The sequence below is a fragment of the Solanum tuberosum genome, unplaced genomic scaffold, assembly GCF_000226075.1.
Source record: "Solanum tuberosum cultivar DM 1-3 516 R44 unplaced genomic scaffold, SolTub_3.0 scf00272, whole genome shotgun sequence".
NCBI lineage: Eukaryota > Viridiplantae > Streptophyta > Magnoliopsida > Solanales > Solanaceae > Solanum > Solanum tuberosum.
This window is the reverse complement of record NW_006239194.1, coordinates 740218-766245: the sequence shown is the minus strand read 5'-3', so window position 1 is coordinate 766245 and position 26028 is coordinate 740218. Positions and strand designations below refer to the sequence as shown.

The window sequence follows — 26028 nt, the reverse complement described above, 5'->3', positions numbered from 1 at the left end:
TTTTTATTTTTAACTTAAAAACTAATTTTTTTAAGTCAATCCAAACGGGCTCTTTTTAAGTCTTTTATTTCCCACATTCATGTAATCTTACTTTTGATTTGATGAATTTAGTTCCATTCAAATGCAATTTCCTTCCATAAAAGGAAAAATGAATGCAATACAATTCTTCTTACATCACCTCATTCAATAATTGTACCTATTTACTTGGTTGACAATATTTTTTTTTAAAAGTTTATTTTATTTTTACACAACTCTCAATGAATAATAAAGAAAACACATTAAAAAAAACACTTATATAATCAAATAAGAGTAATATTTTTAATAAATATTTCCACTAATAAATGTTGGAAATGTAAATTTTAAATAGACTAGTATTGAAAACACCTCTAAATTTGATGTAAATTATAATTTGTCCCTGGATTATTAGTTTTACCGAATAATAAATATAATAATTATTCTCATTCTATTTAGATTTTTTTCACTGAAATCATATTTATTGTATTAAAAAAATCACTAAAATTTCTTAAGATAAATTACAACACTATTTTTATTAGGGCAACAAGTTTGAGTCGTTTCTATAAATTATACAGTCAAAAAATTAGTTCTTGTAGTTTTCTTTGACTGCCTCCGAAGTCATTTCCCTGTCCATTGATTCTGATTCAACAGATGAACACTCATCCTTTTGTAGTCCTGAATAGTATAATGGTAAGCTCTCATTCCTTCTAAATCGATATCATATACATTTGAAAGACATTTTTCTGCATAGGATATTTGTGTGACGTCTTATATTAACTTGAAGAAACTGATTAATTTAGGCGCTTCACCAATCTATGATAGAGATCTGATAATTTAATAGTTTTTGCAAGTATTGATGACTAGCGGTGATCATCAAATAAGTTTTTTTCGATCCAAATTAGGTTAAAAAATACATAACATATTTATATTGTCATCATTTTATGAATAAAGTAATAGATGTTGTAACACCTCATTTCATATTCGACGATTCTCAGTTGAACACATCTAATTTATACAACATATTTATTGAATATATCTGAACCATCATCGTCTCCAAAAAAAAAAATTCTACAGTGAAATCATGAATAAACACTTCACACGTGTCAATTCTCAGTCAAACAATTTATACAAGACATATTTACTAATTATATTTACCATATGTACCATCATCGTCTCCAAATAAAATATTTTCTACAGTAACATCATAAATGTCACCGTTTACACTAATCAATTTTCAGTCGAACACATTGAATTTACGCAATATATATGTCGTATACATTATTATCATTTCACACTCAGATGAACACTATATACAGTTAATTTGACATATTTACTGATTATATCTTTAGTATGCACCATTATCGTCTCCAAATAAAATATTTTCAACCGTAGTACCATGAGTGACAACATTTCACACTTGTCAATTCTTAGTCCAACCCATTCAATTATAAAATAATATAATATATTTTCTTATTATTAAAAGTTTGAGTGATTTTACTCTATTTTTTGACAAATATTTTTAGAGAAGATCTCCTATAAATTAGCATATTAGCATTCTATTCTATTGGTTTGTTAGAATCTCTGCATTTTTAGCACTTTTATTTTTTTCTCTAAATTCTCTCTCACTGTCCTTATCATTTCACCACCTCCATAAATCTAGAAACATCTTTTCTACTCCGTTAATCTCTCTAGCACACGGCGGAGGAGATGGCGGGAAACGATTGGATTAACAGTTACTTAGAGGCAATACTGGATGTAGGACCAGGGCTAGATGATAAGAAGTCATCGTTGTTGTTGAGAGAAAGAGGGAGGTTTAGTCCGACGAGGTACTTTGTTGAGGAAGTTATTACTGGATTCGATGAGACTGATTTGCATCGTTCGTGGATCCGAGTAAGTTGAATTTTGGAATTGTATTAACGTGTTTTTTTGCTGATTTACTTTGTTTTGATGCGTTGTGTAGTTGAATTTTGAGGAATTTTTGTTGTTTGTTCGTTTTTATGTGATTTTGGAATTGTATCAATGTGTTTTTTTGCTCATTTGCTTTGTTTTGATGCGTTGTGTAGTTGAATTTTGAGGAATTTTTGTTGTTTGTTCGTTTTTATGTGATTTTGGAATTGTATCAATGTGTTTTTTTGCTCATTTGCTTTGTTTTGATGCGTTGTGTAGTTGAATTTTGAGGATTTTTTTGCTGTTTGTTCGTTTTTATGTTATTTTGGAATTGTATCAATGTGTTTTTTTGCTGATTTGCTTTGTTTGATTGCGTTGTGTAGTTGAATTTTGACGATTTTTTTGTGTGTGTGATTTTTGTTTGATGGATGAAATAGGCACAAGCTACTCGGAGTCCGCAGGAGAGGAATACTAGGCTGGAGAATATGTGCTGGAGGATTTGGAATTTGGCTCGCCAGAAAAAGCAGGTGTGTGGTCTGTGTGGTTCAATTGGAGAATTTTTGTTGCGTTTATATGTTATTTTTCTATGTAAATTATTCGTGTAGAGAAAATGGGTAGATTTGAATTTTGTGACAGTTTACAACTTTACATATCAAATATTTTTTATTTTTTTTCGGGTGGTTGATTCATAGTTTCAGTATTGTATAGCTACAGGGAAAGTTGGAATTGTTATGTTCAAGCAAAAAACACAGCTTAATAACGCAAAAAAATTGAAAAAAAAGGAAGGACGTTTTTTTGTTAAAGGGAATTCAGTGTTCTTAATGGACCCAGATTCACATCGATTGCATGTTCTGTACAATTGACACGGGATTTTGATCTTTGCACACAACTGTTTAATTTGTGGAAGGAATTATAGAAGCATTGCCCTTTTATCTTACCTTTTCAAATAGAAAACGTAGCAGCATTGCTCTTTTCTTTTGGTTTATATTCATCTCTTTCTTTTTCTATCTATCGTGCATAATCAGCCACCATTTCTAAAATTTAACCTTTGAGTGATCTTTAAAGACTGGAAGAATATAGTATGAATTAGCTAATGGGGATAACTATCTATTTCTTTACTTTTTTTATAAGACCATCTTCTTCGCATCTTTGTTTGATTTTTGTAACTTTAGCTTATGCTGAGCTGAACTGACAGCTCCTAATGAGGGAGAAATGAATTAATTTCTGCTAGATTAGGAGGGACAAGAACTCGAAGGCCGATTCCATCTCCATTTTTTGTTCCTCATAGGGAAATGATGCAAGGAAAAAGATGCATCAGAACGGACGTGGGATAGTAGTGTATAACTGTCAATATGCTGTTATGGTTTTAGTTAGACTCTTTGTTGCCATTCGCTTCCTGCTTAACTTGCACATTTTAGTTTCTCCTGACTCAAAATTAATTTATACAATTATTTGTTGAAAGTAGATCTAAGTTTGTGAAATGAATTGTGTGCTAGCTAGGTAGCCGCATAATCTTGTGTAACTTCTCTGGCTTAAGGAATATCTGATGATCCACTTCCGTTTCAGAATTTTTAGTTCACTACTTTAGACAGACTCATTTCATTACCAACATAAAAGAGTACCTCATAATTAAAGTTAAACATACTTGTCAGTTGTCACATTGATTCTTTTTAAAAAATAAATATAAAATAATTCAAAGGCTTGGCTGAAATAAAATTCAACTTTTCAGCTTCCCACCATTTGACCCATGGGAATAAAAATAGCAGTATAACGGTGAACATGATTGACAATTGGATACGTTGATGTAATTGACTACATATTTTCATCGTTGTTTTTATATGCTTACTTTGTTCAATCTCTTGCTATATCAAATGGAAAGGTTAACTGTTTACTTTGTTCCATGTATTAGAATATTTGCTTTCTATACTTGGGAACCTATATTTGTCAATATGCATTTAAAATAACATGTAAATAATGATTTATACAGACCATCAACTGTGTCTCATTCCAATATTAATTGGAAATAACGAGTAATATACGGCTTTTTTAGAAACATTAAATTTGTTGTTAATGATTGCTCATTTGGAAGTCATTTTCTATAGTTTTAATATTACTCAATTTATTATATAGATAAATATGATTTAGACATTGCAATCTTTGCTACTTCAATTTCGTAAAATTTCACGTAGGTTTTAATTTGCTTTCCTGTTAGTTTGTTCAGTTCCCGTAGTCGGTAATATGTTGTGTTCTTCTGCACTACTGGTCCCACTACCATGTAGTCTAATCATTCTATATAGATCATTTATATAAGTGTTGCCATTTCATGGTGTTTTATGAAGTATAGATATGTTCTACTTTCTCAAATTTTAGCCTTGTATTTATGTAGCTTGAGGGAGAGCAAGCTCAGTGGATGGCAAAACGCCGTCAAGAACGTGAGAGAGGTCGCAGAGAAGCAGTTGCTGATATGTCAGAGGATCTATCTGAGGGAGAGAAAGGAGATATAGTCGCTGACATGTCATCTCATGGTGAAAGTACCAGAGGCCGATTGCCTAGAATCAGTTCTGTCGAGACAATGGAAGCATGGGTCAGTCAGCAGAGAGGAAAGAAGCTTTATATCGTGCTTATAAGGTGAGTCTACCTTTTCCTGTAGTATTGTGTGATGAACTTGAATGGGGAAACTTACTTCATTTTCCAGTGCAATACCTGAAGAGGAAATATGAAATACCATTTTGACCTTGTTCCTAAAAAACCTTGAGGGACCATTCTTCAAATTTTAGTCTGATCTTCCTGTTTAAGCAACAGGATTCAGGAGCTTCAGAGCATCTAGCTGCTTGCTTCATTCAGCTGAAACTTTTGTCTCACTAAAGAGTTGCAGCCTCTGTGTCTAATGGTTTTCTTCTTATTTCTAATGGTTTCTTGTTATTAACACTACATTCTTGCAGTTTACATGGTTTAATTCGGGGTGAGAATATGGAGCTTGGACGGGATTCTGATACTGGTGGTCAGGTGATTATACTTCCATGCGTTTTGACTATATTTCTTGAGTAGTGACTACTCGTTGGTTTTCTGCTTATGCAAATTCATCTTTCTTTGCTCCTTGCCATTGGAAAGCCTCCCATATTGTTTTCCTTCCTTCGGATTGTCTTCTATGGCTGAAGAAGATGTTATGATCTTTATGTCTCCTTTCAGGTGAAGTATGTTGTTGAACTTGCGAGGGCCTTAGGGTCGATGCCAGGTGTATATCGGGTTGACTTGCTTACTAGACAAGTATCTTCACCAGAAGTAGATTGGAGCTATGGTGAGCCGACAGAGATGCTGACACCAATAAGTACAGACGGCTTGATGACTGAGATGGGGGAGAGTAGTGGTGCTTATATTATTCGCATTCCTTTTGGACCAAGAGAGAAATATATTCCAAAAGAACAGCTATGGCCCTATATTCCCGAATTTGTTGATGGTGCACTTAACCATATTATTCAAATGTCCAAAGTTCTTGGTGAGCAAATTGGTAGTGGCTATCCTGTGTGGCCTGTTGCCATACATGGACATTATGCTGATGCTGGCGACTCAGCTGCTCTCCTGTCGGGTGCTTTAAATGTACCAATGCTTTTCACTGGTCACTCGCTTGGTAGAGATAAGTTGGAGCAACTGTTGCGACAAGGTCGTTTGTCAAAGGATGAAATAAACTCAACGTACAAGATAATGCGGAGAATAGAGGCTGAAGAATTAACTCTTGATGCTTCCGAAATTGTCATCACTAGTACAAGACAGGAGATTGACGAGCAATGGCGTTTGTATGATGGGTTTGATCCAATATTAGAGCGTAAGTTACGTGCAAGGATAAAGCGCAATGTCAGCTGTTATGGCAGGTTTATGCCTCGTATGGCTGTAAGTATTGGATCCTCTATAAGCTAATATCTACTTTCACTTTCTAGTTGGATATGTCACTAATCCAATGAATATTGAGATCCCAGTTGTGTTCAGTGGTTTCTGAAATAGGTAAACATCCACTGTTCATGATGCAGGTGTAATTATTTCACATCACTACAAATAAGACAAGTTCAAAAAGTTAGCTTTGACGTAAAAGTTCCCTTCATAATCCAGGATTCTTTTTGAAATAGAATCCTGGATTATGAAGGGAACTTTTACGCCAAAGCTAACTTTTTGAACTTGTCTTATTTGTAGTGATGTGAAATAATTACACCTGCATCATAATCCAGGATTCTTTCAGCAGCATTAGTAATAGTTGTAACTTGTATATGCCTATTATTCATAAATTGGCAAAAAGGAATATTAGATGAGTAATTTAAGAAACTTTTTCCTTCACAATCCGGGATTATTTCAGCAACATTAGTAATAGTTATATGTCTGATATTCATATCTTGGTGAAAAGGAATTTTTGATGAGTAATGGAACTTGACTTTCTCTCTTTTTCTTCAAGCTGACCATACAACTTGTGATGTAAACCTTCAAGTAAAAATAGGTTCGCAGCCTTTTCCTGTTCTGTATTTACCTGAAATGGTTGGCCACTTGAGTTTCTTCTTTTGCAATTTTCTAAATAGCCTCTTGTGATAAACTGAGCATCCACGTGCAGGTAATTCCTCCTGGGATGGAGTTTCACCATATTGTGCCACATGAAGGTGACATGGATGGTGAAACAGAAGGAAGTGAAGATGGAAAGACCCCGGATCCACCTATTTGGGCAGAGGTTTCCATTAACACCATTTTTCTCTTCTTTTAGTGGCCTTCCACTTTTTCTGCATTCTTGCTAATTTTTAATGTGATTTCCTTTTCCTAGATTATGCGCTTCTTTTCTAATCCAAGGAAGCCTATGATACTCGCACTTGCTAGGCCTGATCCCAAGAAGAACCTCACTACTTTAGTGAAAGCATTTGGTGAATGTCGTCCATTGAGAGAGCTTGCTAATCTTGTAAGTTTGAGTTTACACCAGTGGTATAGGTCAATTGCCTTATGGGCAGGGAAGCTGAGCTAGCAGTGCAATTGATGTTCCTCCTTCCTTTCTTCTTTTTGCAGACTTTGATAATGGGTAATCGAGATAATATCGACGAAATGTCTAGCACCAATTCTGCACTTCTTCTTTCAATCTTGAAGATGATAGATAAGTATGATCTTTATGGTCAAGTAGCTTATCCTAAACACCACAAGCAGTCAGATGTTCCTGATATCTACCGTCTTGCTGCAAAGACTAAGGTACCGTCTGTCATTTTAATTTCAAGTGCATTGTTCTTTCACTCCCTTAGTTGTATTCATTGATTGTACGCATAGGGTGTGGCACTTCTTGGTTGAATATGTTCCCATTATTTTTTATATGTAGTAGTGTTTCTTATTCTATTTCCAATAGATAATATGTGGAAAGTATCCCATGGCATATGAAACAATTACTTCGCATTTTATCAACGCATCATTACTCATTTTGTGCATGAGTAGATTATACCAAGACAAAGAAACCACAGGAGGATGTTACTTGTCAATTAGATAAGTAATGATTTTGAGTCAATGTGAAATATAGAAACCAATTTAATGCAACATGGAAAGCGAAATTAGATTGAGGGTGTCCAATAGGCCAAGTGGACCTGAGTATGGAACTGCCTGGAAGCCATTATCTGGGTTTGCCAGTTTCAGAACGTGGAGAAGACTGTTTGGCATCTTCTTCCTCATATATCCTGTAATATAGATGAGTCCTAACATGTCTCTCTTTCTCATGTGCCCACCTGAAGGCACATCTAATTAAACGAATAGATAGAAAGGACCGGTAGGATTATCTCATGATAGTAGTGACAAAAGAGCAACTCTTAAAAGTGTGGCATGCCGCATAAAAATCTTAAATAGTACTTGATGATGTTCTCAAAGTTGGTTCAGCTATTTCTAAAAATGTGCATGAAACAAGGGTATTTGCTCCTCTTTATGGCATCATACGTAGGTGAAGAAATACAGATATTATGGTAGCATGCTTGTTGGTTTACTTAGATTAACAATATTAAGATACTTCTTTTCCTTTTTACAGGGTGTTTTTATTAATCCAGCTTTTATTGAGCCTTTTGGACTGACTTTGATTGAGGTATTCTTCTTCACTAAGTGGTTCAAGCTTTAGTTGGTGGTGTGGTTATTCTTCATCATAGGTTGGTGAGTCTTCTTTGTTGAACTATGCACTTTTATCTCCCTTGTACAGGCAGCAGCTTATGGTCTCCCAATGGTAGCCACAAAAAATGGAGGACCTGTTGATATACATAGGGTATGCTGTTGCATTTATTTCATGTCTGCCTTTGATGACTTCCATTATGTTCTGACAAACTTCCAACCAAATTAGATTCGAATTGATCTTTCGTTGTTTTGCAGGTTCTTGACAATGGTCTCTTAGTGGATCCCCATGATCAGCAGGCAATTGCTGATGCTCTTTTGAAGTTGGTTGCTGATAAGCAACTGTGGGCTAAATGCAGGGCAAATGGATTAAAAAATATCCACCTTTTCTCATGGCCCGAGCACTGTAAAACTTATCTATCCCGGATAGCTAGCTGCAAACCAAGGCAACCACGCTGGCTGAGATCCAATGATGATGATGATGAAAATTCAGAAACAGATTCACCTAGTGATTCCTTGAGAGATATTCATGATATATCTCTGAATTTGAGATTTTCATTAGATGGGGAAAAGAATGACAATAAAGAAAATGCTGATAATACATTAGACCCCGAAGTTCGAAGGAGCAAGTTAGAGAATGCTGTTTTGTCCTTATCTAAGGGTGCACTGAAGAGCACATCAAAATCTTGGTCGTCAGACAAGGCAGACCAAAACCCTGGTGCTGGTAAATTCCCAGCGATTAGGAGGAGGCGACATATTTTTGTTATTGCAGTGGATAGTGATGCTAGCTCAGGACTCTCTGGAAGTGTGAAAAAGATATTTGAGGCTGTAGAGAAGGAAAGGGCAGAAGGTTCCATTGGATTTATCCTGGCTACATCTTTCAATATATCAGAAGTACAGTCTTTCCTGCTTTCAGAGGGCATGAATCCTACTGATTTTGATGCTTACATATGCAATAGTGGTGGTGATCTTTATTATTCGTCCTTCCATTCTGAGCAAAATCCTTTTGTAGTTGACTTGTACTATCACTCACATATTGAGTATCGTTGGGGGGGCGAAGGGTTGAGAAAGACTTTGGTGCGTTGGGCCGCCTCTATCATTGATAAGAATGGTGAAAATGGAGATCACATTGTTGTTGAGGATGAAGACAATTCAGCTGACTACTGCTATACTTTCAAAGTCTGCAAGCCTGGGACGGTAAATTGACTTCTTTTCTCCATCTTTTGGTGTTCCTTTTTCCTTCTCAATTTCACTTCTTTGACTCTTTGATCACACCTCCTATCCCTGGGGGCGGGCGGTTCAATGCAGTAGCAAAAGCTTTCCTATTTTTCTCTTCGAGAATCTGCTTTCACTAACTCTGGCTGCTCCATCAAGCAAGTTATTGATTCAGACTTGTGCTAGATATTCTTTGAAACATCTGACGTCTATTTTCTCCAAGCATCTGACATTATAATCCAATTGCAGGTCAATAGGATTTTTAGTTGCACCCTCAGTGATTGTATTTTGTTGCTTTTGCAGGTTCCTCCAGCTAAAGAGCTTAGAAAAGTAATGCGAATTCAGGCACTTCGTTGTCACGCTGTTTATTGTCAAAATGGGAGTAGGATTAATGTGATCCCTGTACTGGCATCTCGGTCCCAAGCACTCAGGTAATGTTTTGTCCACTCGTAGTATGTTTTGATACTTGGGATTGTTATTTAAATGTCTGTAACATTGTCTACAGGTACTTATATCTGCGATGGGGAATGGACTTGTCGAAGTTGGTGGTTTTCGTCGGAGAAAGTGGTGATACTGATTATGAAGGATTGATCGGTGGTCTACGCAAGGCTGTCATAATGAAAGGACTCTGCACTAATGCAAGCAGCTTAATTCACGGTAATAGGAATTACCCGCTATCTGATGTTTTACCATTCGACAGCCCTAATGTCATCCAAGCGGACGAGGAATGTAGCAGCACCGAAATCCGTAGCTTACTGGTGAAACTAGCGGTACTCAAAGGATAATACCCTTCCCCCTTTGATTGTCAAAAACCTATATGAGCTATAAGACTATGCCATGAAAAGAATGGCCATCCATTTGGCTTGTCTTTTGAAGCTGTTAATACTTTTCAACAGACTACAAAATGAGATGAGTCCTTTGATCCTCTTTAAAGGACATAAAAGCTTTATGCAAGAACCAGTGCTGTAAAGTTATAGAATTTCTTTTGCTATATATGACATTCGACAGAACCTGTTCCGGTTCATCGAGAAAAAGAAATAAATTTCAACTTATAAACATGCCTGATCATGTAAATTATCATATACATCCATCGGAAGGCATTATCGATGGGTTATCAGATTTTTCAACTCTCTGGATCGGCTCATCTGATCGTCCGTTATGTAAAAGAAAGGTTCACTTGACATTTCATAAATAACGGTTTTGGTTTCATATAATGCTACTTTAGTCCTTTGTTAATTATTAGCAATTCTTAACTGTTTCAACGTTGAAGAGTTCGAAGGGGTTGATTGAAGTCTGAAGTCTGAGATCCTAAGGCCGAGCAACTAGCTGTTGCAGGATTAGGATTGGACGTCTATCTATCTCACCAGATGTTGTTCTGAAATGGCTTCCTAACTTTTTAAGTTTGGGACCATAAGTTTCCATATCTTCTTTGTTGGTCTTTTTGTTTTCACCAGGTCAATTACAACAATATCAACATACTCGGTGTAATTTCACAAGGTTGAAGTAAGGTTTGCATATGCTCAATCCTTCTTAGACATGTTATTTTGAGGTTAGAATATGGTACACTTTACCCTTCTCAGATATGTTGATAATATGAGTCGTAGGATCTATTTTCGATTCCAAAGAAACAAACATGAAATGTTTTTTCTTTTTCATTGAGCATGACCGTCCAAATTTGATGACGTTTTGATGCAAATTTAAAGCTCAACTACTTTACAACTTGAAAAAATGGACTACTTAATCACATTTCATGAGCAACAAAAAACAAATAAATGAACACACAAGGTTTACTAACGTCGGACTCTACTAAATAGATCCTAATTAGGGGAGGCGGCGATATTAAATTCAACTTCACTATCTAACTTTCGGTGGATTATTTAAATAAAGAAATGTCTTATCATTTAATGTCTTTTTCTTTCTGAAACCATCTCTCTACCTTCACGAGATAGGAACAAACTACGATATTATATTGAGTATTTGTTGTTTTTATCATTTAATGTCGTAATAAATGGTCCAGCCACTAGTTTATCTTTTGTTCCTAATAACTAGTACCAAATGTGTAATAATGAAAGTGATGGGCTTTGAAGTGTGAAAGCAAGACACGCATTGGACTAGCACAAATGGGATAATCAAAACAGCTAAGGAAGTCAATTCATGTACAACTGATTTGCCAGCAATGACCAAATAGTATGTGTTAGCTGTTAGTTAGAAGGCACCTCTCTCTCCCCACTCACTAGTGACGGAATCAAAAATTCTAATAATAAAATTCAGTAAAAAGAGACGCTCAGTAAAGAAGGAATGAAAAATCATCAAGGATGACTCATTAATATTAGTGTCTTAACACCGTCCTATCATCTATGTCATCATTAATCTTGAACCACTATTTGACGCCATTCTAAAAGTTTCTTCATATATAGATTTAACATGATTGAATATAATCAAAAGACCTTTAAATTTGTCAGGTAAATCTTATTTATAGTATACTCGAATTAAGAATTGTTCTGATTGAGCACCTAAACACATGATAAAGATCACACTTTCTGCTCATTTTTTTTTGTAAAAGTTTTTGCATGTGTTCTCCAATGCTTATTACGTAAATAAGTTAATCACTTAAATATATCACTTTCTTTAACTATACACATTAACTTTAATAAGCCGTGAAATCTCCATTCATATTATAATTGGTGCCAAAGTGTACAATTAAAGAAGCATACATATTTTATATGTACAAGTCTACTAAAATTTTCATAAAAAGTTTATATAAACCTATAATTTTAAAAAATATAACTAGTTTCATACTAAGAATCTTAAATATTGAATTCATAAATCTTAAATCCGCATAGTAATTTTTCTCTTGTTCCACCTCCAACCCAATGTTGTTGTGGTCCTTAATTTGTCTTTCCCCATTAAAGTAGCTAGAAGTTTCCAACATTATGAACATGGAATGGCTTGCCATCAATATTTTTATGGGTATACCTATAAGGAAAAACAAAGGACAACTTTGTATTATTTTTGTGAGAGTTTAAATTTTATGCATTGACGATTTAGAAATTATATTTATATTCATTATCAAATTGCTTAACAAATAATATAGGCAAATTTATTAACAAACGATAAGTGGTAATATGATAAAAATGATAATTAATTTGTTGTTATAAATTAAAATGTATCATCTTTGTTGAATCAATATAATTTATGTGATGTTTTCTTTTAGTCGGTCTTAAAAAGAATAACACATTTTTTTATATTTAGTAAAGTAATAATTTAACTTTAAAATTCTATTTTAATTCTTATTGAGATGATTCATAGCGACACAAACACTTATTATTACTTATTTTAAATCATAAATTTCAAAAATATTTCTATTATTCTTAAATTTTTATCTACCTACTTATAAATTGAAACCAAAAGAGTAATAATATAAGAACTTTTTTACACTATTAATGTCCATAACTTAAATTCTACTATTTTAAATTTTAAATAAAAAGTCAACTCTTCTATTTAAAACAAAGAAATTTGCTTTATTAATTACCCAACTCCCATCTATACCACACGTACGCCTTCAAAATTCGAATCTCAATGATTTTGAATCTTTATTATCTGTTAATATAAAATAATTCTTTTTCTAGAAAAGAGATTGATTGACTTTTATGGATACTAAAATATACCTACATAAAAATGATTTTTTTTAAAAAAACATTTTTCTTAATTATATATTTTATGAAAATTTGTAATATATCCCACTTTTTGCACTTTAACCATTTTGCAAAGCCTTATTTTATTATTAATATATTCAGTATGATTTCATAAGTGGAATCTGAAGAGAGTGAAGTGTACGAAGATCTTATCCCTTCTTGTATGAGATGGAGAAACTATTTTTAATAGACTCTCGCCTCAAGAAAAATATTTTAAAAATAGATTGAATAACTATAAATATAAAAATACCGTTGAAAAGAAAAATAGTGACAACAAATAAGTAATAAATCTGTGTGTATGGGTTGATGCCTAGTCCTGTACTTCCATATTTTAAATTTTGGTATAATAAGGTCATACGAACAAGTATAGATAAGAGGGAGTTGCTCGGTTGATAAATATTCTTCACTTTCAACTCGAAAATTATGAGTTTGAGTTATTAAGAGAGCAAAAAGGTGAGAGAGGGGTAAAAAATAAGTTTAAAAAAAAAGATCAAGTATACATTTTCTCATGGGTGTAGCTCTTTTTCGAATCCTATGTGAATGTGTGAAACTTAGTGTATCAAGCTATCTCTTATTATATATAAATATATATATATATATATATTATTAAAAAAGAAATTAAAAACCTACACTTTGAGTAACTTCTTCGTATCTATAATCAGTTACTCTCGATAACTTTTGCTATTTGAATCGAGGATTTAAAGAACAATTGGTCGTTCAAACTAATGAACTAATTGAGATTGAAATTGAACAAAGAGATTCAAACTCATAGGAATAATTTTGCTAAACTGTAGTCACAGTGATTTTTCTATTCAATTACTTTAACCATTTTCGAAGACCTCATTTTTTTTTGAGGCATCGGATAATTCAATAATTATGAATACTTTATTCTGTCTCCACTTATAAAAAGTCATAATAAATTTTGTAAAGTTAACACAAATTTAAACCTTATGAATGTGTTATATTTGATGCTAACAAGTTTCCACTTGTTCAAAAAATAATAATTTAGGTTAAGATTTGAAGTTTCTTAAGGGCAACAAAAGAAATATAGTAAGCAAAATCTTCCAACTGTTGGCCACTTGTCCACACCAAGCAACATAATTTTGCCATAAATTCTGATTTTGATTTTTGTAATATATAATTTAAAATATTTATTTTTAATTAATTAAAATATGTGTTTTTTTGTCCATTTTGTGCAGAAAATATGTTATATTATCCTATATATGGAATAATAATAAATACAAGTAGTTTAACATAATAAACGAATATTAAAATGGTGGAACAGTTAATAATTATATGAATTTGAGAATTTTCAAAGGAATCAAAAGTACATATTTTCAAGTCATTGAAGATTAAATATACATATTCACAAATATTTAAGGAACCAAAAGTACTAATTAATCCCTAATCATTATTTGCTATATTATTATTGCAAGTATCACAATATTATACTTTTCAATATTGCCTTAAAGAACCATATTCTAAGCATTTCACACTATAATTTGAGTAAAGAAAAATTGAAGCTAAAAATTAGCTTAGCTTCCTCAACCAAAATTGGTAGGAAAATTTTCATCTACCCATTGCTCATTTCCCACTCTTAAATATATGTCCATATTCAAAGTACTAGGTGGACACTCAACATGTGAACATTACTTAATTGAAAGTAGTTTGTAATTATATTGGCTGCGGCAGATCTAAAATTTTCATTAAAAAGTCAAAATATATATATGAAGAAGTTAAGAAGATTTAAATGTATTTTTTTCAGTGTAGGAATATTAATTGACACTCACTCCGGCCATTGTGTGTTGTTAAGAAGTACTAGATCGATAAAATAATTGAGATGTGTGGAAGTTGGTCCGACGACCCCGCGCAACAATATAAAAAAAATACTTTTTAAGTATTTATATTATACCTATGCATAAAAACATACGTTTGGAGGATGCATTGCGGTGGTAAATGGTGACTATATATACTAAGTGGCACCAATCGAACACACAAGTTAACATTAAAATTCATGATTATATTAATTTTGACGTTTGTTTCTTTCAATATTTTTGTTAAGCATCTCACATAATTAAAAGAATACACCAATATCGAAATTAATTATTTTTTCCACAAAAGGGAAAATATTTCTGCTATCTCAATTAAAATATCTATCATGATTTCCAATTATTTATTGTTTTAATACACAAAATTAATTGTTTTTTTTTCATTTTATTCTTAATGATAATTGTTCTTGAAAAAAATAATACTACAGTTATGTGGTGACATTATGATGATTCAAATAGCAAAATAGTTTTTTAAATAAAAACCTTCCAATTAATGTCTTTTAAGAAACATGAAACAAAGAAGAATATTACGATAGATAATTTAAAACGATTGGAGTATCACTATCCCAGAAAAGAGAAATTGCTTAAACGTTTAATTTGTTATATTGTCTCCTTAAATACTCAAGAGTTATTCATCTTAACTACCATTATCCATACGTGTAACAAATCAATCAAAAACCGTTATATAAAGATAATCTCTACGTGGCTTATAATTATAATCATCTCATTTTCCACATTTAATGTTTAAATAAAATTTATATTTTTTGGTAGGTTGCTCAAAGTATAATACATATTTTCTTTTATGTGAGATTTAAAATTTTAAAATACGATAGATTACTTATTACAACAGATAAAAAAACAGATAATATAAATCAATCAGAGATAACAATAGTTAATCAAATTATAACTATAGGCCCCCACCCCAACTATTTAATTTTTACATTTCAAGCATGTACAAGACACGTACACATTGTGCATATATATATATATATATATATATATATAATCGAAAGAAATCTCCTTAGTTCAAGATATAATTAACTATTCTTTTTGTCTCAAAATAAATGTCGTTTTAGCTCTTTTTACCCCATTAAGGAAACATCTAGATACCACAAACAACAACAATAACAACATCAACATATCCAGTGAAATTTCACAAAAAAAAATTTATATTATGAACGACTTTGCTGAGGATCGAACCCAAAATCTAGATGCCATATGTACCAAATTTATTTATTTATTTTTAAAAAAAAGTTGTGTGTGTTGGAATGGGGTGGTTTATCAAAATAACATGTCAAAGAAGTTATTGATGACCTAACTATTAAAAGTCTTAGAAGTCCAAAAAAAAAAAAAAACTCTATAAATACTCTATTCTCCTCCTTACATTTTTCAACATAACCCTAAAAAGTAAAAACCTTCACTTATTTACTCAACCAAACACACCTTCAAAAAACCAAAAGAAAACAAAGAGTTTTTTTTCCTTTTCTATAATTCCACATTGATTTAAAGAAGAAATGATCAAAAGCTCTAAAGGATCTGTTTGGAAGAGAAAAAATATGAATCAAGAAAAGGAAAATGAGAAAAATATTGCAAACAAAAATTGCAAGAAGAGTATTGAGAAAATAACAAAGAAAGGGGAAAATTATAATAATGATAATAATTACCCTTTGGTTTGTTATGATGAATTACCAGGCTATATGAAGGATAATGAGTTTATTCTCAATTATTATAGAGCTAATTGGCCTATTAAACAAGCTCTTTTAAGCATTTTTCGTTGGCATAATGAAACTCTTAATGTTTGGACGTAAGTATTTTATCTTATCTCTCATTACATTTTCAACGGATTTTTTCTATTTCCGATGACACGAGCTAAAACTTTGAGTTTATAAATTCTGAATTCTAAAAAATATAGCTCTATGTTCTTGATAAGTTAGTTATACATGTTAAGTGGATTTTTGCACCAAAACTATTAGGTTTTGTTCATGGGTGGAGCTACGTAGAGTCGAGGGATTCATCTTAATCTTTTTTGACAAAAAACTACATAGTTTATATATGATTAAAATTACTTATTATGAATATATATAGAGTAGATTTGAACCCCCTTCAACTTCTTCATATGTTTATTTCTTTATTTTTGGTTTATTTCTCCTAATTCAGAGAAAGCTAAACTTTTTTAAAATTCTATTTTGCAGGCATTTACTTGGATTTATTCTATTTGTGGCACTAACCTTATCAAATGTAGTGCAAGTGCCTCAACTCTCTGATTTCATGACTATGTTTATTTGGTAAGTCACCTAAATTCTATTATCTAATATTTATGTTGAGATCTGACAAAATTTCAATTTGTGTCGCAAAATCTTATATTAGAACAAAACACTTCATATATAATAATAAAGATAATTTTATATCCAGATTTCGAACCGAAAAACTCATTATTCCTTAAGTGACTTAAAAGAGATAAACTTTTAAGTGTTAGTATTACTTTGAGGCAAGATAAAATAAAGTTAGGTCACCTGACTAATAATTTTTTTTAGCTAATTTCCCAACAAAATAATAAGTCTAGTAGTTCCTACTATTAAATTTCAAAACTAGTATGAAAAGTCAATTTTTATTTTTAAAAAAAGCTGAATTATTTATAGAGATAATCCTAGTGACAGCTAAAAAGACACTTTTGGTCCATTTTAATTACTATCTGAAAAGTTGGTTGATTGAATAGTAGTTTAATTTTTAGTATATGCTTTTATGGTGTTGTTGGCCATCAAACTTCCAACTACATTCCATAAATACGTGCCCTTTTTTTTTTATTTATATATAAAAAACAAAATAATAATAATTTAGTTCTATGATTCATTAAAGTCATTGTCACAACCTCCAACAATTTTTTTTGGGAATTTATGTCAATTCCGAAAGTAGAAAAAAGAAAAGAAAAAAATAATAATTTAATTTTATCTTAAAGATTAGGGTAGGAAGGTCGAAAACTAGGTCAGAAGAGTCGTATGTAGTAGAGTCTTATCTTACCTTTAGTTAGTATTCACACAACATCTTTAATTTTTCTTCTATTTTTACTACTATACGTGACTTGTTTTGTATTGTTCATCTTGCTATTTTGCTATCATTATTTCCTTTTCAATCTATTATGATTGTATGATAAATTTATTAAATTTTGGTTCAATCTCGCAGGAACTTTCCCATGAGTGGTGATGCAAATGCCTCTAACAATTCAAAGGAATTTTTCCAAGTGAGTCACTTTCCAAATTGTTTTTAAACAAATCAATTTCATTTTCTTGAATTCTAATTAAGGAAGAAAAAAATAACATGAAACATAAATATAAATAATAATAATAAAAAAAGTTATAACATGTTAAGTTACATTTTCAATAATTTTAATTTATTTATATCGACAATATATATAAACTAGGAAAATTGACATAACTACCCGTTTGCATAATGTATAAATATATATTTGTCTAGTAACTATAATCATTTTTGGTCAAGCGTCCAAATATATGAGAAAAAAGTCAGTAAAATTAACTTAAGTGGTTGTCCGCAAAAAAAAACTGGTAGATATGTAATATATGTATTATTAATGTATAATACATGTATATTCGCTAACGAGCTATAAATATTTTTGATCGATCGAACAAATGTATATATAACTTTCCCTAATATAAACCTTTTTTTTTCTTTCAGGGTCCATCTAGACTAATTGATTTAAAGCAGGACCAACACTTACAATTGGATAACATGATGTCAACAAAGAGTATACAAAGTGAAACAACATGGCCATTTTATGTATTCTTAGTTGGTTCAATGTTTTGTCTACTTTCAAGTAGCATTTGTCACCTCTTTTGTTGCCATTCACACAAGCTAAACATCCTTTTGTTGAGAATGGACTATGTTGGAATCACAGTCATGATAATCACCTCATTCTTCCCACCAATTTACTACATTTTTCAATGTTCACCACATTGGCAAATTGTATACCTAGGTGGTATCACAATCATGGGAATTTGCACCATCATCACCCTCCTATCCCCCGTGTTTTCGACCGGGAAGTATAGATCGTTCCGTGCTGTTTTGTTCATGTCTATGGGATTCTTCGGCCTGATACCTGCGGTTCATGCAGTAGTACTGAATTGGGATGAGCCAGAAAGGAATGTCACGCTAGCGTATGAATTGGCAATGGCATTGTCTTATTTAATCGGGACTATGTTTTATATTATGCGGATCCCGGAGAGATGGAGACCTGGATTTTTTGACCTAGCTGGTCATAGTCATCAAATATTTCATGTATTTGTGATTTTAGGTGCATTGTCACACTATGGTGCTGCACTAGTGTTCTTGGAATATAGGAGTCGATTGAGGTGTGACACATAATAAATTACAATACACTATGATTTAATTTTATCAAAGGAAAAAAAAAAAGGGAAAGAAAAGAATATGATTGTCATACTTTATTTTTTATTTGTATTTCTTTGAAAAAAAAAAATTTGATGTAAGGCATTGCATTGTGTTATACATGGTGTGAAGGTTTTTTTTTTTTTTTTTAATCTTTTTAGATATAGGAAAAATCATTCATTTGTTATTTATATTATGTAATGAACTTCTAATGTATACAATTTCAAGATGAATTAAAGATTAAGATTTTTTTAGTGATTGTCACTATTAATTATTATTTTTTTACTATTTCATTTGAAGAAATATTAAAGTAAGAATACATATAATCATATTTTTGGGCTTTGATATGTTTTGTACAAATATGGACCAATATTTTGTCAAATGGGCTAACTCATTATGATTTAATAAGTTCATAAACTTAATTTATGCCTCGAGATACAAGTTATGTCTCAAAGCATGAGTTCAATTTTAATATATCATGCCTTAAAAAAATCATACTACTGAATTTATATTCTGAGGCACAAGTTATGCTTACCTAACCTATGCCCCAAGGTATAAGTTATGTCTACTGAACTTATGCCTCATGCAAAATTTCCTAAAAAACTTGTCTTGTGAATTAATTAGATAGTACTAAAATGCCTTAGAAAAAACTTTCTCTAAGAAGATTTGTCTTATGAAAATAGGTCATAGTTAAAAATACTTTGATCCACATTTTTTTTATTAGAGGGTAATAGGGAAAAATTTAAAGACTACCCCCGAAATAGAAGTAATCTGTAAAAAAAATAAAATGTTCAACTAGTGCCACTGAATTAAAAAAAAAGTATATAAAATTCCAAATACATGAAAAATAGCTAGGGTAAAAGTATAAAAAAAACTAATAATTTTGAGCCCTCAATTGTTACACTCTTTACTCTTGAAAGAGATGTAGAAAAGCTCCAAGTAAGTGGAGTTTGAAACAGTTACTATAGCACTATGAAATTGATGATGAAGTTCGTCGCTAAATAGCTCATAAAAAATAAAATAAAAATTAATAATCCGTCGCTAAATGTATTTCTTTAGATACAAATTACAATAATAATTATTATCTATTTCCTATAAGAAGACCATAAGATGTTAAAGCAATCACACCTTAAACTCCACATAGTTTCATTTCTCAAGGAACCTCTCCTATAGAACTAACTAGTAATTTTTGGTTCCTTAACATTTCTTCGGAAGCAGTCTTTTTTGCCTTCACAAGATAGTAATAAGATGTGAATACACTCTATTCTCTTTAGATTTTTTTCCATTTATAGAATTTCACCAAATATGTTATTATAACATTTCTCCCTAAAAGGGAATTTCAACAAAGAACAAGTCTATTCACTTGGATCATAAAGTCTAGAGAAAATGTGTCTGGCCCAATTAAAATCAGATTAAAGCCCATAATGGCCCATTGACAGCCCTCATCCAATAGATCTTATATGTATGGGCAAACAACACAAATTTAACTAGTTTAAGAGTAAATTATTTTTCTTTAAGCGAGTTTTCAATATTTTGAATCCTAACAGAGCTTGAACTTCGGATACATGGATCAAAATTATGTGTAATTTATTTTAGATACACCGTATTCAAGTGAATTCGCATGTATCTGACTCTCTTGCTCGCCTGTCTTCCTATGTATTTGTATTTTAGAATGTATGCGATATCGCAAATACATGTATCTAGTGTGATTCGCATGAATCCGAAATGCGTAAACTATCTCGTTCGCCTCCCTTTTATCTTGCTCCCCCTATCCTTCTCTCGCTTGCCTCTCTCCCTATTTCAGTGTAGCCGATAGCAAAATATATATGTGTGTGTATCTGACTTGCAATCTGGTATGATGCTATTAATAAGTGAGATTAATATATAATTATTTCAAACTATAGAAAAAATAAATAAATATGATAGAAATGTTTATAGTAGAAATGTAGTTTCCTGTATATATCCTTTTATACTCTCTCTCTCTCTTCTTCTTTTTCTCAAGAGAGATGGAAAACATAATCGGGTCGGGTCGGGTCGTGAAGGTCCATGTCCAACAGGATCCGACCCATTTCTTGCCCTACCAAATTAATCAGACCAATTCTCTTTCTCTTCATTTTTTTTCCTCTCTTTCCCTGCTGCTGCAATAGTAGGCCAAAACTGTGATAGTAATCACTGTTTCAATTTCAAGAATCTCAACTTTCTGAGCTTATTACACAATTTAGCGCATACCCAGATAAGTTTTTTCACTTTGGTAAACATGGTTGATGTTTCTGAAGCTGAAGGAGATAGAGAAGTACCAATTTGCCCTTCAATTCCTTCTGGTGAACAAACGGTTTGGGCTGATGCTTCATCTGTTCTTCAGCTCGCCTGCAATGGTCTCTTTCTCTTTAATCACTTTATTTCCTTTATATCAATGTATTGGGTTTTCAAGTTTTGAGTTTTTAATGTGATGCTATAAGGAAGTGTGGGTGAGGGGGTGGGGTGGGGTGGGGGGGTTAAAGTAGAGCTAGAAAATATTGATGTTGTTTTAGCTATTATCATGTTACTGAAGTACCAAGTAGTGGCAGAGTCAGGAATTCAAATAAAGGATTGAAAAAGAAACAATTTTTATGCCATAGGGATTCAATAATTTATATTTATGGAAAAAACATATTGTTTACCCTATTTCCATAGTAGAATTTCAACAATTGAGGTTCAGTTGGACCCCCTTGCACCCTTTGCGTCCGCCCCTGGTACCACGTATGGTACCATGGGTGTTAGTTTATTGCTGCAATCTGTTATATATTTTGTTGAAACATGTTTATGTGCTGAGAAAAAAATTGGGATCATTAAAAGGGGTGTATTGCGATTCGTTTATTCAATTAGATTGGGAGATGTAACAATACGAGAAGTAGAAGGAGCTTTGTTGAATACAAAGACTGCTTTTGAAGAAGAGCATTTTATCTATAAAATTGCCCGTAATATCCTTATAGAGAGGACATTTCCTTCTTTTTTTTTCTTTGAAAATGGTGGTGTTACCTCCCACCAGCTGGGTAATTATGCATTCATACCCCTCAAGACTTAGGCAAATGGGAAGAATTTACCTAAAGCCCAATCTTTTTACCTCTGTTGGGATCTGACCATTAAGGCCACAACATTGGGTGCCTTTTATGGGGAGGAAGTTTGCATTATTGTATTGGATGCGGCATTTGGGTTGGAAGGAAAAGAAAGAATTTTGATGAAGTTATGAATTTAACTAGTGAGCTTGATGTGGTCTTGGGATTTTGTTATTCATTATGCAGTCAAATATCATGCTACATCTGTGTAATTCAAGGAAGAAACTTGCCTTATGTGAATTTGTTTCAAATTATTTGGTCCCAGATCTTCGAGATGGAGAGCTGATACATGCGGAAAATTTTAATCTTTTTGCTGCCATGTCAGCATTAGAGGTAATGTTACGTTTCCAGTTTTGTGTTTTTTTCTTCAGTTCTATGATTATCTTGTGGATGATACCAATCATCCTTTTTCCTTGATACTTGTATGAAGTGGTATTTTTGACAAAGGTAACAGTTTTGTGTATGAAGTGGTATAGACTTCCTGGATCTTATCTGCTAGATCCTGCTTGATATGTTGTTACTTTTTGTCATACATTGATGAACTGTTTTTTTCCTTCATGATGATACTCTCTATCTTTGTGTTGCACTTACATGTTTCGTAATTTGAACTAGATAATGGACCCAAAGATGGATTCAGGCATGGTACGCACATACTATTCAGTAGATGAAGCTATTGAGTATGGTGCTGCTCCTATTCCTTTGAGTTTTGACAAAACAGTTGATGTGCAACGTGTCATTGATATCATGGATCATCTTCTTGCTTGTGAGGTATTCCTGGCTTCTTACACAAAGCGGTTATAGTCGAGCAAGAAGTTTTTCTTTGGCTGATATATATTGGGAATGCAGGCAACATGGCATAAAGGTTGTTCACTGGCTCAAACTGTTTTTTCTTGCTTATACCTTTTGAGGCCTGATAGGGCGTCATCACATGCGCTACTACATTCATATTGCAGAGTCATGCGTGCAACCTGCAATGCGGTTGTCTGCACAGTCTCAGATACACGCACAAATGAAGTAAGCACCACCGCAACTCTCATTAATGTTTATCATTTCGTGTCTTCATGGAACATAGTTTTGACAAGTTGAATCTTCTATGGGAAAGGTGAAAAATGCGATCTATTTGTTATTTTAGTTAACTGATGAATATGATAGTTTAGCCTGATGTATGGAAGGTAGATGAGTCCTGTACTGCTTCAGTACCATCTTGGTACCTTATTAGACTTGACCTTTACTTATTAAAAAAACTTGATGTTATCTAACAAAAAACTGATGCATATAATATTTCTGGAAACAGTTTACAAATCTTGGTAGCCCTTTTCTAAATGCAAACTTATGTTGGTGCGTTCTCCATGTCTGCACCTAGGAGGGGGGACTGAAACATTTACCCTTCACTTTCTTCGTAAAATAGTGATGAAGAAAGTTAAAGAAGCATTTTTGTAGATCTTTTAATACTGGAGCCCAAATTGCACGATTGTTATTTGAAGATCGTGGTGGCAAACCTTGTATGCTCTATGCTGTGGGTAGTGACCTGATCCTACAACTGAAAACACGTGATTTGTTCAATGTTGTCCACCTCATATGTTGGAATAGTTTCACACTACTTAAGTTGATCTTCAGTTGGGTAACACTTGGAACCACGATATCTCCTATTCGTATGTTGTACTGTGACCCATCTCATAAACACACTCTAGGGTATCATTTACAAACAGTACATGTGAGAGTCTTGGGCTGTCCTTCCCCTCACACTAGTCGTGAAGCCCTTAAAGTATCTTTTTGTAACACTCTGTGCATCATGTTACTTGGCGCCTCCATTACCAGGGAGAATAACATTGGAAATAGCATGTTCCCCTGCATCTAGAGCTAGCGAAGAAAACATTGAGGCTCCTGGTAACGGGCAACCTCACTGTCGATATGCAGAATATAATCCATTTCCTCCATCTCTCTCTGCAACTCATGTTCGTCCTCGCTAAGTTAAAGAAGTCTGAATTCACACGATCGTATGTCTTCTATTATCCAGCTTCTCCTTGTATAGCTCCTTCCCACAAGTGATATTTAAAAGGTATCTTCCTTCCAGAATTGCCTTCGAAGAAACTGACATTGTGTCATGCAATGACTTCTTTAGTCTATTGGCAAGTATCTTAGCAATGATCTTATCGACAATGTTGTTAAAGATTCGCTATAAGATGGTTAAGATCTGAAGCTATGCGGAATGCACGTTAGTGCTTTCCCTTGTTTAGGCAGCACATCGCGGCAGCCGGCAGGCATGGAGGCGCTTCATGCGTTGTGTTATACAGGCTCTATGCTGAAGAGGATGGCGCTAATCGCTATATAATAAAATGTAGTTGGCGAAGTGATACTAATTTTTTTTTTATGACAAGGGAAACCCGCAGTTGCTACCCTTTGGGTGCACACAGGGTAAAACCCCCGCTCCTATGCAATAGCTCGCAAACCACATAGGAGAGGTAACCCGCACTAGGCAAGCCCGGTGCGATGAGCTCGACCCAGGAGGCAAACCCTGGCAAGGGGTTTCGAACTTGAGACCTCCAACATGGAAGTCCCAGGCCCAACCACTGGGCCACCCCGAAGGGTTGGCGAAGTGATATTAATTGGCAAGAGAATATTATATTTTAACGATTAGGAAAAGGAAATTAGAAATTTAGTGTAAGAAAATTAGCAACTGAACCATTAATAAAATTTCCATGTTAGGATTAAAAATGGTTTTTGAACTTGAGAAGTTTTTTCACTTCTTTTTTTGATAAAGGTAACTTTATATTCACGTCAAAACACATCAGCAGAGCATGATGAGGTGGGATTTACAACCCCACAGGGGGTAGTTTCAAAAGCCGAAACTGGGCAAAAACTTTACAATTGAGCTCTAAAATCCACTAAGCTATCTACCTCCCCCACCAAATCCTGTTTACACCAAAAATACAGCAAGCTCAAGCTATTCATCTTGATTTTTTGAGTGTTGTTAAGTTTCCCATCATGTGATCTTTCATTCCTTTCCTTCCACAATGTCCACCAAATGCAGGCTGGGATGCACTTCCACCAGTCTTCTTTGGATCTTCTTCTTCTGCCCACTCCTTCCCACTGTCTCAGCAAGTCTAAAGTAGTCTTGGGCATTACCCAGTTAACTCCAAGTATACATAAGAACATGTCCCACAGATTTACAGCTGTTCTGCAGTGTAAGAAAAGGTGACTGTTAACTTCTGCCTCTTCCCCACACATGTAACACCTTGAGCAAATCTGTATACCTCTTCTTTGTAACACTTCATGGGTTAGACATGCTTTCCTGATTGCCAACCAAGTGAAACCTGAAACCTTGTGAGGGATCTTGATTTTCCAAATTAGTTTCCAAGGCCATTCCATTTCCATAGTCTGATTAGAATTTAAACTCCAGTAACAAGACTTCACAGTGAAAATCCCTTTCTTTTGTATTTTCCAGATTGGAGTGTCAGGACCTTCAGTGACACCTGGAAATGCATTAAGTGTTTGTAGTAATTCTGCTACTCTGTCAATCTCCCAGTCATTTAAAGCCCTCCTAAAGATCAAATCCCAACCTTGAGGGCTCCACACCTGTGCCACAGTGTCCATCTGTTGTAGACTCAATATATAAAGATCTGGGAACATGATCTTCAAATTCTCTTCTCCTAACCAGAGTTCATTCCAAAAATTGGTTTTCACCCTATTCCCAATCCTAAAGGATAGATTGGGGATAAAAGATGGCCACAGTCTTCTGATTGTCTTCCAAACAGAGCATCCAAAAGTACCATTTGCTTCTTCAGTGATCCAATT

At 33.3% G+C, this 26028-nt stretch overlaps 3 protein-coding genes across 5 annotated transcripts in view; all 3 read left to right on the top strand.

Annotated features, from left to right (window-relative positions):
• Nucleotides 1-1630: 1630 nt before the first annotated feature.
• Nucleotides 1631-10320, top strand: SPS (sucrose-phosphate-synthase). The gene is given in 14 exon segments (NM_001288314.1): nucleotides 1631-1720; nucleotides 1723-1905; nucleotides 2340-2429; nucleotides 4289-4530; nucleotides 4845-4908; nucleotides 5092-5790; nucleotides 6497-6610; nucleotides 6701-6832; nucleotides 6937-7113; nucleotides 7928-7981; nucleotides 8093-8155; nucleotides 8260-9198; nucleotides 9520-9647; nucleotides 9722-10320. Coding segments are annotated over 13 exon segments (3165 nt in total). The 5' UTR covers nucleotides 1631-1720; the 3' UTR covers nucleotides 10002-10320.
• A 5828-nt stretch (nucleotides 10321-16148) lies between these two features.
• Nucleotides 16149-19280, top strand: LOC102593390 (heptahelical transmembrane protein 1-like). Its single transcript, XM_006358266.2, has 4 exons — nucleotides 16149-16544; nucleotides 16933-17025; nucleotides 17921-17978; nucleotides 18431-19280. The coding sequence occupies exons 1-4, from the start codon at nucleotides 16255-16257 to the stop codon at nucleotides 19115-19117; spliced, it is 1128 nt and encodes a 375-aa protein (XP_006358328.1). The 5' UTR covers nucleotides 16149-16254; the 3' UTR covers nucleotides 19118-19280.
• A 1968-nt stretch (nucleotides 19281-21248) lies between these two features.
• LOC102590144 (N-alpha-acetyltransferase 35, NatC auxiliary subunit) overlaps nucleotides 21249-26028 on the top strand; it is a 41435-nt gene continuing 36655 nt past the window's right edge. The window contains exons 1-4 of one of the 3 annotated variants that reach the window (XM_015313877.1): nucleotides 21249-21513; nucleotides 22499-22566; nucleotides 22846-23001; nucleotides 23080-23247. In XM_015313877.1, the coding sequence (XP_015169363.1) occupies nucleotides 21396-21513; nucleotides 22499-22566; nucleotides 22846-23001; nucleotides 23080-23247 (510 nt within the window). In that variant the 5' untranslated portion in view covers nucleotides 21249-21395. The remainder of the gene's footprint in view (nucleotides 21514-22498; nucleotides 22567-22845; nucleotides 23002-23079; nucleotides 23248-26028) is intronic. The other 2 variants (XM_015313876.1, XM_006358256.2) reach the window with 2 other exon arrangements.